At 43.4% G+C, this 17,414-nt stretch overlaps 1 protein-coding gene across 1 annotated transcript in view; it reads left to right on the forward strand.

Moving 5' to 3' along the window:
* The first annotated feature begins 6,858 nt into the window (after positions 1-6,858).
* MAN2A1 (mannosidase alpha class 2A member 1) overlaps positions 6,859-17,414 on the forward strand; it is a 168,192-nt gene continuing 157,636 nt past the window's right edge. Inside the window, exon 1 of the mRNA XM_059418347.1 lies at positions 6,859-7,278. Within this exon, the coding sequence (XP_059274330.1) occupies positions 7,144-7,278 (135 nt within the window). The 5' untranslated portion in view covers positions 6,859-7,143. The remainder of the gene's footprint in view (positions 7,279-17,414) is intronic.

Raw genomic sequence — 17,414 nt, forward strand, 5'->3', positions numbered from 1 at the left:
CCACATTGGGCTCTCTGCTGGGTGGGGAGCCTGCTTCTCCCCACACCTCCCCACCGCCTGCCTCTGCCTACTTGTGATCTCTCTGTCAAATAAATTATAAATAAATAAATAAATAAAAACAATATCAGCACGGTGTCACTTCCCTATAGTTCTAGTCCCACAGGACAATATTGAACTGGAAGGACCTAATGAGAGAGACAGGAGAGATGGATTGTTCTGTTCCTGAGAAACCATCTAAACTATAGCCCAACAGTTTCTAGACTAACACAGAAGCTTGAAGCTATAATTGAAGTCCGGTGGAGTAAGATGGAAAGTCCTATGCTCTACTGAAACTAGGGAGCTTGATGAGAAATGGTTTGATAGAAGTCTGTTGCTCACAGGAAGCTTATCTCTCCTTGGTCATAGAGGTATTGCAGGGCATTCCACCAAGACTGATCAGATATGCCTGTCTGGCTTACATAGACACATGGAAGATCAGGTGGTGGTGAGGCTGTACCCCCAAAACTCCCTCTCTGACCTCTCATATATTGAAATAAGAATTATTTTCAGGAGTTTAGGACACCTGTGAGATTACTTAACTAACTGTACTGATTGATTGTAGGGGCTTGGACCAAATATTTTCCACTCATCTTAGGCCACAGCAGATGAAAGTGACCATGACCATGATCATGATGCCTAGCAAGATGGTCAGGCTAACCTGAAGGATAGATTGTAAAAAGGCTCCCCATCCAGAGCCAACACAGCTAAGTATGTCTCAGGTGTTGTTGAGACTGACCTGAGAAAGCCACACTGAGAAAGCCACACTGCTTTCTCCCTAAGGTAGAAGATAATTGTTCCACCTTTCCTGATTCATTAATCTAAGAGCAGTAATAGGTGTTAGCATTTGAGTATATTCTCCCTTGACTGGCAGTGGGAGGTCTAGGGCAACATGATTGTCTATAATCACTTGCATTAGAGATTTTACACTGGTTTATGTTTGTCAGGCAAGGATAGGTCTGATGCCCACATCTGTACTCTGTTAGGAGTTTAAGTGTCATTTATGACAACAAGGGTGGGTCATTTTTGTGTCCCTTACAGTGTACAAATTCCTTGATTAGAGCTAAATAATTTCCTGCAAAGTAGGCTACAGTGCTGCTTCTGAAGAGGACAATCTGGCTATGAGAGCCAACTAGCCTAGCCCTTTGGTATGGACTGTTCCTGGTGAACTAGATTCTACTAATACATAAGTTTGTAGTGACTTCGGCAATGGCATTTTGCTGATGTGGGGATCAAGGTTTAATTCTTCAGTGTCTGAAGGAAAAGCTGTTAAGATTTTTTCAGTAGGGTCCAGAGGGAATGAGAGATGCAGCAATCAGTGAAATACAGCAGTGGCTTTGGTCTGGAGAAAGCATACAAGAGAACTTTTTTTTCTTAGACAAGAAGGAAAGACCACAGTTGACTGATGAGAATACCAGGCTAGGGGTGAACCACATTACTATCCAGAAAATTAATCTTGTTCTGTCATTTCAGGTAGAAGTCATCCACCTGAAGGAGCAACAGTCCTTAGTTTACGGTCTAAAAACTAAGGATCTAAGTCCTTACATCTAGGAGCCTAGGATTTAAGTTAAGAATGGGTATTCAAGGTTACAAAGGCATTCTGAGATGATAGGCCAGGACAGGTGTCCTCTAAGTGAGATCCAAGAGAGGCTTAATGATTCCTTCCCCAATTCCTGACTTCCCAGGTTTTAGAGTGTTCCTCTTCTACTAGCTGGGCTGTTCATTTCCTTCCATAGCCACATGATTGGGTATGACCAGTCTCTGCAGCTATCACTTTATTCTTTTTTTCCAATCCACATCATTTCTAATTTTAGTATATGTGCTGCCGAAGTGAGCACAATCCACATCATTTCTAACCCACACCACTTGCTTGGATTCACTTCTCAGTGGTTTTTTGTTTGCTTTGTTTTGTATAGCTTATACCATCCCAGAACTTGTCCTACCCTAAAGGTGGTGACCGGCCAGGACCTCTTTAGAGTTATCATTTCATACTCATGGTTTTCTTCTGAACTCTAGTTCAAATACATCTTACTAAGGCATCTGAAATATCTGCTACTTCCAGTTCATCGGGTCCAATTAGCATAATGTTGTCATAATGAACAACCAAAATGAACCAGTGTGATGTTTTGTGGAATGTGAAGATGATCAACATTTCTGCAGACTATATTAAGGAGAATTGATGTGTCCCTGCGCTAACAATGTGAATGTATACTATGGGCTCTGTTAAGTAATAGCCAACTACTTCTGCTGGTTTTTCTAAATAAGTATAGAGAAGATGGCATTAGCTAAATCAGTAGCTGCATAACAAGCAGCAGGGACTGTGTTAATTTGTTCCAGCAAAAATACTGCACCTGGAATGGCAACCCCAGCCAGAATTACCTCCTGGTTAAGTTCACAGTAATCCACATTTTTCAAGATCCATGTGACTTATGCAGTGGCCAAACTGGTGAGTTAAATATGAATGTGACTTCTTCCAAGTCCTTTCTGGTGGTATTGTTTCTGGTTTACGATTTTGGAAGGCAGTGAAAGTTCTAGGAGTGTCCCATGTGGCTCCTTACTGCTGTAATGGCCTCCACCTCATGGGTTACAAAGCCTACTTGGGAATATTGTTAGTTTTAGAATGGAGAAAATAAACACAAAGTTCATGTGTGGACCAAATGAACTAAAAGAACCAACATGAGCTAAAACTTATCTAAGTACTGACCAAGATTAACTGTGGTTGGAGCATAAAAGTAGCATTTTGTATTCTTAGGGATTAGCATCAGTTCAGATCCAGGGTCTAGTAAACCTCAAAAGATCTGCACATTTCATTTTTTTTCCCAGCACATTATCACTCTAGTAGATGGCTTCACAGCTCTTTGGGGAAGGATTGGGCGAACACTTAAAATGGGTATTGTAGCAGTGGTACAAGTTTTTCCTTTTTTTTTTTTTTTAAAGAATTGGTAAAATTAGGGGCACCTGGGTGGCTCAGTGGGTTAAGTCTCTGCCTTTGACTCAGGTCATGATCTCAGGGTCCTAGGATCGAGCCCCGCATCAGGCTCTCTGCTCAGCAGGGAGTCTGCCTGCCTCTTTGTCTACTTGTGACTTCTCTCTCTCTCTCTCTCTGTCAAATAAATAAATAAAATCTTTAAAAAAAAGAATTGGTAAAATTATATATTTTATATAATGTATTTAACCCATTATATCTAAATATCATTTCCAAATATAAGCAATATGAATAATTGAGATATTTTACTTTTTTTAAGGATTAAAAAATAGATGTTTATTATGACACTGTACATAATGGCGGAAATCTGAACATGATCTGATGGTCCATCACTGGTACTACTGCTGTGATCTGTGCAAAGTCCTTCCTGAAGGAGACTCTCCTTCAGTCAAAGGGCTCTTGGTCTGTGAACGGGTTTAGGTCTGAATACTGCATGAGAGGCTGTGATTGTCCACTCTGCCGACTAAAGTTAGATTTTACCTACCTGGGCAAGAGCTTTTGCTATTATAAATATCAAGAAGTAAAAATTAGGTTGGCTATCTACTTTGTTCCTAGGGCATCTCTGTGGGGTAAGGCATCTGACTGTACATACCTGCTGCCCTTTAAGGCAAATGCACCCACATCGTATTTAGTGCCCAAGTACTGCTTGTCCTCTGCTATTCTCAGGTCCTGTCATCTCCAGTGAAATACAAAAGTCCATCTTAGTGGTGGCATGCTCTGTAGTCATACATGGCCTACAGAGGGGAACATCCATAGTGATTTTCAAAGACACATGTCTTCCTCTAATTTAGTTCTCAATTTTTCAGTGAAAGGAGTGTGTCTGGGCCTTTGATGGAATGCAGTTGAGGAAGGGTATGCAGGTCGTATATGGTAAATCCAGAATAACATTTCCCTAAATCTTTGGATTCCCCTTTCCACGTGTCTGGGAAACTTGGGCATCTTAAATTAAAAAAATGGGTCCAGGTTTCCATCAATCAACCAACCAACCACCTCTAGCTGTGTACGTTGAAACATCTAATTAACACTATAGTAATAAATTTGGCTCAATATAGTGATCTACTCCATCCTCCATAGTCTAACACCTTTAGAAGCCATTCCCACACATGTTCTCCAGTTCTCTACCTATGTATCAACATAGAGTATCAACAAGGTAAATTACTTCTTCTGCCTATGTATCAATTTTGGTGTTTATTTCTTCCTTCACCACAGTGTGCACCTATCCCCCAGAAACATGCTGAGATTTGACCCTAGTTAAGAGTGTAGTGGCAACAGAGGATGATTGTGGTGGGTTGTGAGGAGAATGTGAATTCCCTCTCAAGGCATTGTCCCAAGGTGGGGTTGTCAAAAAGTTTTCAAGAAGAGAAAGCCCACCTCCTCAGACACCGTCATTGGTAAGAGAGGCACAGAATAACTTAATGGTTCAAGATTGCCAGTTTCATCTGGGTCCAACCTATTCTGAGTTTTGAAGCCCTATTATTTAATCATCAATACCCGAACTTTTACTTGAGAAACTTGGCACATCTGTGAATTCAAAGCAAGTTGTAATTCAGTAACCCCAAAATTAAAATTTTGTGTTCAATTTTCAGAAACACCATTTTTGTTGCTACAATAAGAGCCTCTTTTAGAATTGTTATAGAAGCTCTTTGGTTCTCGTGCCATAACTTTGATCTGTGCTTGTCATTCCTCTTTGTAGGTATTCAAAGGAACTCAAAAGAATCCATCTCACATCACAGTCCTTATAGTCACCTTACAGCCGTAACAGTTAAGTTCCACTGTCATTTGCACCCCCCACCCCCCCACTCCGGAAAAGGTTCAGCTGGTTCTTCAATCACAATCACCCACAGGCAACTGATTAATTGGAAGGCCCTGTGTGCCATGAATCACTTGCATCTCATTTCCGTTTGGCAAAGAGTTCAGCACTGAGCTCAGGCCAAAAGCCCAATCAAACCAAATTCCTAACCCCATTTTCCCAAGGCTAGCTCTTGGGGTTACAAGTAAAGCTTAATAAAAATAAAAAAGGCTTAAGCAAATACCATTTTAAGCTATAACAGAGAATTAATGAGAGATTCACTAGTGGGAAGACAACCCTTGAGAATAGACAAACAGCTGTTATAAGGAGCTAACCTTATAACTAGCCCTGGGCTGGTAACTAGAGTTCCCCAAGAAAGGTCCCCAACTCCTCCAGACTTTATTGGAGAGGGGAAGAGTCCTCTCACTGAATGGCAGAGAGGTAACACCTGCAGAAATATGCCCCGTGGATCTTACTACAAAGCTTGTCTCTAGAGAGCCTGGAAAGATGTTCATGGGGTAGTGGCTCACCTTAGCGCCTCCACCACAGAAGCACTAGAGTTAGGGATGAAGGGGGAAACTTCTGACCTCCAAGCATTATTGGAGCTTGGCAGTGGAGAAAGCCAGGTACGCTGTAAGGGCCTGCCTACATGGACACCAAAACCAGCAAAAAAATCCCTTTGCTTCCTGAAATGTCTCTTCAGCGCCCTCTACTGACAAAGCTTCAGCGGCTGCGGGCAAAGGAAAACTTTAAAAGGGCTCAGATCCATTTTCACCCAGCAGTCAAAAAGGGCAGATTTGGAATAGCGCGGCAATAGAAAATAACCCGCACAAGCACCACTTCTTAGGCTCCACTCAGAGACTCTGTAGCCAGCTGTCGTTTGGCAGTCTCCTTACCCTCAGGTTTCACCAAGAGGTCACCAAAAGCTTCCTGGTTCTCGTGCCATAAAAAAGAGGAGTCTGGGCAGAACGCAAAGCCCCTTTCTCCTCTATCTCTACAGCTCCTCACCGAGTTGCCGTCCCAGGCACGCCAGGCCCGGGTCCTCAAGGACAGGAAACCTGGGCAGTGAAAAGGCAGTGGGGAGAAAGCTCAGCCCCTGTAGAACCGGGGCTGCTGGCGCCTGAAGGCCTCTGAGAGCCTCACCTCCACCCAGGTTGCCTGCCAGTTCACAAAAGCCGTCTGAGGTCTTCTCTCCGCCTGGGCGCAGGAAGGCGGGCGCGGGGCGGGCCCGATGGACGGCGCACTGCGATTGGGCGCCGGAGGCCCCGCCCCCATCCCGGCGCGTCGAGAGGGGGCGGGGCCAGCCGCCTGTACGGCTTCGGGGCTGCGGGCGCCTATTGACCCAGCAGCCGCTTCGCCGCGGCTGTTTCCTCTTGCTCGTGGCGGGCGGTGTAGGAGCGCCGAGTGGCGCTGGAGAACCGGCGCTTCCTTTCGCAGCTGCCGCCGCCATCTCCGCATTTACGGGGCGGGAAGGAGGGAGGGGACTCGTGGCTGCAGCTGGAGCGGGCTTCTCTCCGGGGACGCTCCTCTCCTTGCTCTCCTTTTCCTCCTCCGCGCGCCGCCGCCGCCGCCCGCCCCCTGCGCCCTCCTCGCGCAGCCCGGGTCCGGGAGGAGAGAGGAAGGGGCGCCGGGGGGCGGGAGAGGACGGCGGGCGGGCGCGCGCTCGGAGGAAACTCCTGCCGTATCCGTTCGTCCCCTCGCCCAGGGTGCACCCCGGCCTGGCCTCGGCGGCGGCGGCGGCGCCGCCGGCTGTGGCAGGAAGGCGTTCTGGCGGGGGCGGTGCCGCGGGGGCGGGTCCGGCCGTCCCGGCGCTAAGTTGTGGGGCCCGGCTCCTCCCGGCCCTGTTCCTTTCCCCTAGTCTGTTCCGACCTAGCTCCGTGCTGTCGACCCCAGAGCCGCTGATTCCGCACCTCCTGGGTGAGGGGGACACGCCTGCCCTCGTCGAGAAAACTTTTCCTGCTGACTCGGTCGGGGCGGCGGTGGCAGGAAGTCCGGACAGCGACCTCTTCTCTGCCTGCCTTGCGCACCCTGCCGGGTGCGGGCGCTGAGCTCGAGATCAAGTTTGCGGGGGCCCCTTCCGGGCTGCAGGCGGGTCCCGCCTTAGGAGGGACGCCCGACCCCAGGGAGGGCGGTGGGTCCGGGCGAAGGCCGGGGGCGTGTGGTGGCAGGGGAGGCAAGGTGCGGAGCGCGGTCGGGATCCGCACCCGCAGCCAGAAGCGCAGAGAGCAGGAGCCCGGGAGCAGGGAGCCTCCGGCGGCCGCTTGCAGGAGTCCACAGTCCGCTTCCTTCTTCAGTGAGGACAGTGTCTTGGCCCCGAGTCTATCGAGGAAAAATGAAGTTAAGCCGCCAGTTCACCGTGTTCGGCAGCGCGATCTTCTGTGTGGTGATCTTCTCGCTCTACCTGATGCTGGACCGGGGTCACTTAGACTACCCCAAGAGCCCGCGCCGTGAGGGCTCTTTTCCCCAGGTAAGCACCGGCGTGGGGGCTCTGCGAGGGTAGGCGTGGGGGCCCGTAGTTCCTCGCTGCTTCGCGACCTCCTCTCCCTCCTGCCGAGCCTCCGCGCCGGGGCAGGGCGAGGACGAACCGGAGGAGGATCCAAACCTTCTCCAGCCGGGGCTCTGCAGCGTTCGGACGGCGGTGGCCGCGACCCGGGAAGCCTCCTCCTCCCGGGCGGCCGAGTTAACAAAGTGCCGGGCAGCATGCGGAGGCGGGATCGCGCTCAGGGGCAGTGGCCATGTTCCCGCACTCGCATTCGGGCCTGTTGGGATGGTCTCGGGCACCTGCCGGTTGGAAAGCAGCGCCGGGTTACCGCTGTTAGGCAGCCCCTCGGCCCACACTGGGTTAAGCTGCACAGACACCCCCCCCCCCCCCCCTAGAGCGCCCCCAGTCGCGGAAATTGATCCGGCAGACCCTGTCTGGTCTGTTTTTTTCACCCCACTGTCTCTCGAGAAAGAAGCAAAAGTTTATTACGTGTTGCAGACCTCTTAGATGTGAATCTGTAGGGTTGATTTTAGTGTCGTCATTCTTCAGCTATTACATAGGGTTTGTTTGGAGCAGACGTGGGAGCCCAGTAGGGAAGCGCCTGTTATACTCCAGCCGGAAGCTGTGGGGCGCTCAGTCCTGCGCCCAGTGGTCAAATTCTCCATCGAGTTGGGAAACCACCCGTCTTAAGTCTTTATATAAAGTTACTAAAAATAAGCAAACAGAGACAGTCCGCTGTTTAGAAAGATGCTGTGCCACGTGTGCGATTCAAGTTCTTTGCCCATGACCTGTACACTAAAGAAATTTTAGTAAAACTGGGTGTTGTATAGTATTCTCTTAATGAATGAACCGGCAGAACTCAAAACCGTGACAAGCTGATCTAACAACTACTTGACTCAGACATATTGAACAACTGACGGGGGTTTTCTTTTCTTTTGTGACAATGTACGTGACCAGAGAGTATCCTTGCCATGATGTATTAAGGCAAAACGCTTGAATTTAATTGAAATTAAAACCACTAACTTCACCAAAATTCTGAAAGTGGGGAAAAAAAACCAAAAAACAAAAAACACCTCTTCGTGGATCCTGTCATCAGTACAGAGCCCTCAAAATATTTTGCAGTTGAAAGGTATTAAAAATATTTTAAACGCGTGTCAAAATTAAAAATACAGTGAGATAAGCACTATGGGATGCCTTTTTAAATCTTGACTTTAGAGTTTGTCCAGTGCGTTCCTGAGATTGAGTAAAAGTTTAAAAATGGGGCAAACCCTCTGAAGCCATAGGAAAAGGAGTTCTAAGCCCTGCCTGACATGTATAATTTGGCGGCTAAACTTGCTGTGATTCCCTCCCCCTCCCCATATCACATTTTCAGAATTTTCTTCATTACAAGTAAAAGCATAAAAGCCGATATATTTTACTTAAGCTGTTATCTTGAATAATGTCCTTTGGCTTTGACTTGATGATCACTTGGAAATGATTTATGCAAACATCTGGGGCTGGGGTTCTCTGGCAACCTTGACATTTTACTGTTTCTAAAGAAGTGAGTGACTCATTCAGTTACTGGGAAATCTTAAGCAAAGTTAATTCCAATACTTTTAATATCCAGCCTTAGTCCTCCTAAGGGGGCTTAAGTTCTGGATAGAGCAGAATGTGTTTGATGAAAAATGACAGTGGCTGCTGGAAGAGAAGGCTCTAGTACTTTTTAAAGATAAAGCAAGATATGTTTTAAAGCCATCCTAGATGGAGAGCAACCTATTTGCTGTTACTCTGGCTTTCATTCTTTTGTCTGTTTTCTGTTTTGTGTGCAAGGGGAGAGGATTTGGAAGGTGGATTTTTTTATGCTCAAAGTTGACATTCTCAGATTTTTAGGACTGGATTTTTGGTTCAGGAAGAAAGCACTTTTTTGCTGATTTAGTTTTGGAGAACCACTGAATCCCCAAACAGGTAGATAGAATAAGCACTCTGTAAACCTTTTACATGCCTGACATCAACCTATGTATCTTACAGGACAAACTCGATCCCCACCACCCAACACATGAGGAAACTGAGGCACAGAGAGATTAACTTGCCCATGGTCACACAGCTAAAAGCTGAGATTTGAACAGATGGCCCTTGGAGTCTAGGCTTCTAGCCAGTATACTACACTGTTAGTAGTTCTTCACCTACTTTTTAGGTCCCAGTCTGCCTGCAGAAAAGATCTGTTGTGGAAGATAGAGCATGTTGCTCTCTGGTTCCTTAGCTTATGACTTTTTTTTTGTAAAGAAGTTTCATTATGAAGCTCTAACGAATGTGCTCCTTTTTCTGAAACATTTAGCACTTGAGATTTATACCTCTCCCAGAATGTCTTGTCGCTCACTTTAGAGCTAAACATTGTAATGAAAACCATTATGCAGTACAGCATCCAGCCTTTTGAGTCAGTTTTAATTTTTTTCATTACTTCTAAATCCCATGTAAACCTTAATTTGATGAGAACACCACACATAACAAAACTAGCTTGCAATATATTACATTTCTTTGGTCAATCTGAAGCAAGCTAGTTTATCACTATATATTGTTTTTGGTGTCTAGAATGATTTATCTAGAAAGGGATTGATTTTCACTGAATTTTAGTTTAGGATTTAGGATTTTAGTTTCTTTAAGTCAATGTGGAACCTTCAGTAATATATATGGTCTATCTGGTAAGTAAGATATGTTTTAAAGCCATCCTAGATGGAGAGCAATCTATTTGCTGTTACTCTGGCTTTCATTCTTTTCCCTTCCTCCTCCAATTCTGTGTTATTCACCAGTTGGCCAGACTCTGGGGTGGCAGTAGGCCCAACTCAAGGTGCTTCCATTTTTCCTACCTTGGAGGAATAGCCTACCTCTGACATGGTCTTTGGAAGTCTTTTCCTTTTGCTCTTTGGGGAATTTCTTTGAGGCTTGGAGGCAACAGGCAGCCTTGTCTGTGTATATTTCTGTGTCTATTTCAGGATTAATAAATCTCAGCTAGAAAAATTAACAAAAATTACTCTGTAGTTAAGAGGCTGACCAGGGCCTAATTCCCAGAAGATGCTTTGAGGTAATATAAAAATTCGAATAGATGGAAAAGAAAGACATTGTTAAGGTCCTGAAATTCATCATCATTTCTTACAAGCAGATTTCACAATTTGCTTACTGTCTTCAGTTTGGATCTGGAGAATTAAATTAATAAATCAGATCTTGTATAACAGACAGTTTTTGAATAATTAGTGTAGACTATGACCATAAGGATTAATATTAACTCTTGGAAGTGCCTTCAGAGATTAGAACTCTGATAGAAAATGTATAAGTGAAGTTTAGACTTCCTTGCCCAGATAACAGTTATCAAACAAAAAAGTGAGACTGTCTTTAAGATATTTGATTAAAAGACTTTGGAATGTGGAGACTTTTATGCCTTTTGGATTTTTTTTTTTTTTTAGAGGCGGGGAAGGGTAGAAGAAGGAGAGACTCTTAAGCAGGCTGCATGCCCGGTGTGGACCCTGATGCTGGGCTTGATCTCACAACCCCTGAGATCATGACCCAAGCCAAAATCAAGAGATGGTTGCTTAAGGGACTGTGCCACTCAGGCCTTTTGGATTTTAACTTTCATTGTAAATAAACACATACAAAAATATACTTAAATGTTTTACATCTCTAGTACTTTTTAAAGAGCCCATAGTAGATGTTTGATAAAAGTTGATTTTGGTCTTCCAGTTGTTTTTTCTTGCTTTCAGAAATCTGAGAATCCTAAAGATGATATATAGAAAAACATGGTCCTTCTTGCTTCTGCATACTCTAGTGCACTCCATAAACTTTTGTCGCTGAGGTTTGTGCAGATATGTGTAAGGGAGTTAGTTTCATTGTAGAGGGTATAATGTTTGAGATCTGTGACTTTGGCAAGTGATGGAACTTTAACAGCGGTGGCAAGTAGGCACTGAAGGAAGAATGCAAGAACATAGAAGCATCTGGAGAGGCTGGTTTACACCACCACCTCTTTTGGTCAGTCAGCAGTTCTGCTGGACCTCCTTGCCCAGCATAAGCTCACTTCCTGTACAATAGCTGTGACAAGAGTACATCCATGCATTTAGTCTGAAGGCTTAAGTTTATTATTTTTTTAGTTGAATTGAATTTGTTGTTCCCAGATCAGCACCGCTCTCAGGGACTAAACAAAATACTTTTGTTTGGGAGATGTTGCAATCCTAATTATCTGAAAGGCATTTTCTCTCTGACTCATTAATTAGCATTAAAGGGTATCTGCACTGTGGGCACATTGACTAAAATCACCACTTTTTTGGTGGTTTTTACTTTAAGTCAGCTTTTGTATTTTGTGATAGCTGTTAAAACTTTGGCCTTTTTTGACAGACTGGAGTTAAGTGTTGAGATTTTTCCTAGTAGTAGTAGTTCAGTAGCAGCTACTTATCCCTTGCTTCAGTTTTCATTTTTTAGCTCAGTGGTCTTAGTTTTTCCTTGTTATTCCCTCTCTTCCAGAGAGATCTTTAAGAAAATGTGAGGATATTCAGCTTGGGATAGGATCACTGGTTGCTGGATTGTAAAGGCCTTACCTATGCTTTTGTCCCGTTTTGTCTTGGTGGTCAAGTTTCAGGTTGCATCAGCTTTTACAGTACACACAGCACTGAAGAGAGGAGGAAGAACTCCTGAAGAGTGGATTTTGCTTCTTTTTACAGTTGTGATTAGCACATTGATCAGGAACATGAAGTTAGACCATTTTGACTAAAATGGGTTTCTGTTTCAGTTGTAAACTTCAAGCCAATTTTGAGGTTGAAACCATGAGGAGGCTCAAACAAATTTTGAGGGTTGATTGTACTGAATGGTGTTTACACTTAGTATTTGAGAATTGCCAGATTTGCCTTATGATAGTCAGGAAATCATTTGATTTGGATGGACTAAGTCTCCTGAGGTTGAACTATAACTCTGTCGTGAGATAGTATATAAAATGTAATGTTATTTGTGCTTTTATGGAGAAAAACTCATAATTGGTATCTAGGAAATACTTTGTTGAATTTGTAGATCTAACACAGCATTTTCTAAGTAAAAGATCAACTTCGAAGCACTTTAACTTAAAACTTTAATACTCTACCTTTGCCTCACAAACTCATAGCTATTGATATTTGGGGCTGGATAATTCTTTGGTGTAGGGGCTGTCCTGTGAATTGTGGAATGCTTAGCAGCATCCCAGTATACTACCAAGTATAAACCAGAAACACCTTTCTTCCTTCTCCTGGTTGTAGCAACCAAACAGGTCTACAGACATTGCTAAATCTTTTCTGGGGGGGGAAAATAAACCTGTTGAAAATCACTTGGCTGCAGTCTAGCCAAAGGCCTATTCTTTATATCCCTGGCTCTGTGTTATATCATTTTGCATTTTAGGAAGGAATGATCAGAAGGCTTAGTTATAATACTCAAAAAGATAACTAGCATTTTTTGGTGTATCCTTTCTCTGAATGCCTAAAAATGCACTTATGTTTTCAGGATCCTAAATTGCAGTATGTTGGAGAAAATACAAGGGTAGATATTATGTTCATATGTAAATTAAAGAAAAAATAGAGGATTATTATAATGAAATTTCCTTTTTTAAAATTGAATATACTTATTCTGAGAAAAACTTCATGGCTAGGTGATAGTAAATAGATCATCTTTTACTTTTTGCTAGTTGAATTAGAGGTTGAAAGTAGTCCAGGTTTAGTCCCTTTATCTTTTAGCACTGAAGGAAAGACACACTGATCACTAATACGGTAGTATAAAAGTCATACACAAACATAATTTGAGATGTCTGAAGGTTTCTTAAGTAAGCTTTATTTCTGTTAATGCTGATGATTCGAGTTCCTGCGTTTTGTATTCCTTCTTGAGAAAAAGCAGGAGCAGAAACTGAAAAATAAAGTGGACAGAGATTTCCTTCTTGTTCAATTCATTTTGTTTTAAATAGCCTTTTTTAAAGAAAGGATGGTGGAAGTGGGGTAGGAAAAGAATGAAGTTCTTGGCAGATGTTCTCCTTCCTTTTTTTGTCCCCAAGTTCTCGGTCTTGAACTCTGCCTAAGTCAGCTAACTGTGAGCCAAATCTGGCCCACCACCTGTTCTTGTGGGCCACATGCTAAGAATGGTTCTTGTTTTCAAATGGTTAAATATTTCATGACTTGGCCACACTCGTTTCTCTACAAATTGTCTCTGGCTGCTTCTGTACCATAAGAGTTGAGCAGAACTGAGTAGTTGCCACAGAAACTCTCTGACCCACAAAGCCTAAAATATTTGCTGTCTGGCCCTTGACTGAAAAAGTTTGCCAGTCCCAGATTTAAACTGTATTTCTCTATTATTAACATTAGAGGCAAATAGTGTGGTTAGATCTGTTGAAGCAGAGGTGTGTATTGAAAACAAAATTCTTGTCACCTGGTTATTAAATAAGCATTAGTGAAACTTAGTTTGTGTTTTGAGACTGTGGTTTAAAACTGGTGTTATATCCGTGTTTCATAGATTTCCCAGATACCCTTGGGGAACCTCTGTGCTGGAGCATGGACATGCTTGACATGTTTAATTTGTTTCCCTTCTATCACCTGCAGGCTTCTCACTACAAGACTGCTGTGGGATGGAGGGTTCTGGGGCATGAACAGTGCAAAATTGATCCATAGTCTCAAGATCAAAAACCATAGCTTTATTGTATTTGGGATTGGTTGTAATTCACAGATGGGCTGAATTCTGAGCCTAATTGGACAGCTTGGGTTAGGATTGTGGAGGGAGAGCCCGTGTCCATCAGAATGGAAGGTGGCAGTCCTCTCTGGGACCCTGAAGGCTACTCAGTTTGGAGGCGGAGAACTACCAGGATGTCTGCAGGGGCACTGGACTGCTAGTCTTCAAAGAGTAATACATTCTTGCTAATTTTGATACTTCTTCATGCTTCTTAAAGGTTATGTGCGACTTTCTTCTCTCCTTTTGGCACAGGCCACCACCCCCATTTATGTTCTCAGAGATTTCACTATCATCATTCAATTGCAGTACACTTAGTCCCAACAAAGATGAGTTTAATGAGTCTCATTGAGTAGTATTGCAATTTTTAAGCATTGTCTTTCCATTTTTAAATGTATGCATTTCAGCATTTTTCACATGCACGTGGATTTCTCACTGGCTTCATTTGCAGAAGGAAAAAGTCTCTTGCCTCGATGAGTCAAGAGATACTGAATGTTTTTTCCAAGGACAGAACAAGCCCCAGATGTAACCTAGTCCCACGGGGGAACCTTATTGTCCTGAATTAGGAGCCTTGAGAGCTGAGGAATTTGCCAGTGATTTTTTTTCTTTTAAATTCATGTTTTCTTCCAGGATTGATTGTGTTTTGTGATGGGGAAAGCTCTCCTTCTGCAGGGTGAGGCTGTACTTTGGGGCTGAAGACAGACTTTGTAGCAATTGACTCCTGTTCTTTCATATCACAAGTATGAAAAAATGTGGGGATTTGTGGGTCCTGGCCTTTGTGGTGACATTTTTACTGGTGGAACATTAGAAGATGGAAGCCAGAGAATGTGAATTATTCTCAGAATTACTTTCTCCCTAAAAGAGTCCTGAATTTGCATTTTGAGAGTCTATGGAGCTAGTCATTCTCTTAATGATTAGCAGTACCCCTAGAAAAGTCATAATATAAAAAGTCAGATAGAGAATTTTAGAGTAGGGAAGGTCCTTCCAGATCAGATAATTTAGTCTTTGATTTTTCAGAGAAGGACACTGAGGCACATAAACCAGGCTTCATCTATTTGCCCTGGGTCCCATAACCAGTCATCGCATACCTGGGGTATGCATCCTGGCCTATAATTCAGTGCTTTCTGTTGTACTTTACTCAGCACATATTTGCAAATTATTTTGCGTTAGGTACTATGGAAATTATGATAGATGTACTAGATGTTTCTTGCTTTGCAAGAGCATCTTAGTTATTTGAGGCGGTCATTTGTGAAACTGTCATTTGTGAAACAATTAGAGACAGCTAAGTGTTATTTAATTACTCATTAGAAGAGTTAGAACAGTGCCTAGCACATAGTATGTGTTCAGGAAATGCTAGTTATTGCCAATGAACAGAGATTTATGGAGTAGCCGTCATGTATCAGGAACTGTTGTAGGTTCTGGGCATATAAGAGCTAAGAATAAAATAAGAGTCCATGACCTTAATTCTTGGTATAAGGGCAGAGGCCTTAAAGGAAATTCAATACAAAGTTCTGGTAATGGCCTGGCTTAAGTTGACCAAAGGACCTGGAACCACAACTCAGCTTTTCTGATTGAGTAGGACTTGGTAGGGGGAAAGAACATCTCAGTGTGGAGTTATGAGCTTAAGGCTGGGGTCTTGAAGGAGCCTGGAATCATGAGAAGAGGTGAGGGGATTGGTTTGATTTGGAGTCGTTGGTGCTTGTAGGAAGTGGTTGGGAAGACATTGTAGGTAGTTTGGGATCAGATTGTGAATTGTCCCGCGAGCCAGTCTGAGAAGTTACATGAGTCAGATGATAGTGAGCCACTGAAAGTTATTGAGTATGTTAGGAAGCTGCTTAGGAAAAGCCGTGTTGGAGAATTAATTTCATAGAAAATTTTAGACCTGGAAGGGAGCTAAGAGTATTCAATCTAGATTATTCTGGTAGCAGTGTGTAGGAAGACTCAGAAGCAGGAAGGCAGCTGAGAATCTGTTTAAGGTAATACAGACATAAGGCACTAAATCCCTATACCAGTATCAAAATGGCTAGAAACAAGAGGAAGAGGAAAATGTGCAGACATTTTGTGAAAAAGAAGCATCAGGGCTTTCTCACAGATTTTTATAAAGGGTGTGTGGCTTGAATGAAACAATTTTTCCCTCCTTTTTCCTTTGGGGCATTTGGAGAATGAGCTAATGCCCCTTGCAGAAAGGGATAGTTTGGAAGATGACCTGGTTTGGGGAGCCAACCTCAGGTTCATGTATGATGAGGTAGATGTTAGTAGAATAGCCAAGGGGGCTGCAGCGCCCGAGTGAGAGGTGAGGGAAGGGAGATGCTGATCTTATAGTCAGCAGCATAGAGTAGATGAGCTCACTCGGGACTGTGCTTTGTGAGAAGAGAGCAGACAGCCAAGGAACATTTCTTATAGCCAAAAGCTATGCTTCTCGTATTAAGATGATTGTGTAGCAGATGCTAATAAAATGAAGCAGCTTGTATTCAAATTGTCAGAAACCAGCTCATTGATCAGCATACCTAAGAAAAGATAAGACCATCATAAAGAAGGATTTCAAAGAAGCATTCCAATAGGAAACTAAAAAAGACCCTTCTCATTTTTGGCCCAAATTATGGAGTGAAATAATTTTTTTCCCCTAGGTTATAAGAACAGAAAATAGATTACTCTGTGTGTGTGTGTGTGTGTGGGTGGGTGGGTGTTTGTGTGTGTGAGAGAGAGAGAGAGAGAGAGATGAAGAGAGATGGATTTATTAAAGATCAAAAGGCAACACTTGAAATAGGGGATTCATAGCTTAAGGTTGTTTTGAAGATCAGACAGATTTCCGAGTACCCCCAAACTACCTCTTGTTGATAGTAAAGAAGAGCCATTCCTTTTTCATTAGGGGCTGACCACACCCTCCTCCCCCCTCAAACTGAAGAGATAAGAACTGTCTATGGCCCAAGGCCAACTTTTGAAAACTTGTAGGGCCCAATGACAAGAACACTTGAAATGCAGGATATTTCTTAAAACTTTAAGGGAAAAGACTTAACAAATAATTGTTTAAAATAAAGAAAAAAGACTTAAAAAGAACCTGAGAAATTTTGTATTCTTAACTTATCTTGATAGCTGATTGTATGATACTTAGAAATCTGTTTTTAGGGGCGCCTGGGTGGCTCAGTGGGTTAAGCCGCTGCCTTCGATCTCAGGGTCCTGGGATCGAGTCCCGCATCGGGCTCTCTGCTCAGCAGGGAGCCTGCTTCCTCCTCTCTCTCTCTGCCTGCCTCTCTGCCTACTTGTGATCTCTCTCTGTCAAATAAATAAATAAAATCTTTAAAAAAAATCTGTTTTTATTATATTTTAACATATCCTACTGTTCCTTACTGTTACATGTGTTGCCCTTGTAGATTGAATGGTTCAGATGGACTTTTAGGAAGTCTGTAGGAAGGCTTTGTAAAACTATA

This window comes from Mustela nigripes, chromosome 12 (genome assembly GCF_022355385.1).
Source record: "Mustela nigripes isolate SB6536 chromosome 12, MUSNIG.SB6536, whole genome shotgun sequence".
NCBI classification, from domain to species: Eukaryota; Metazoa; Chordata; class Mammalia; order Carnivora; family Mustelidae; genus Mustela; species Mustela nigripes.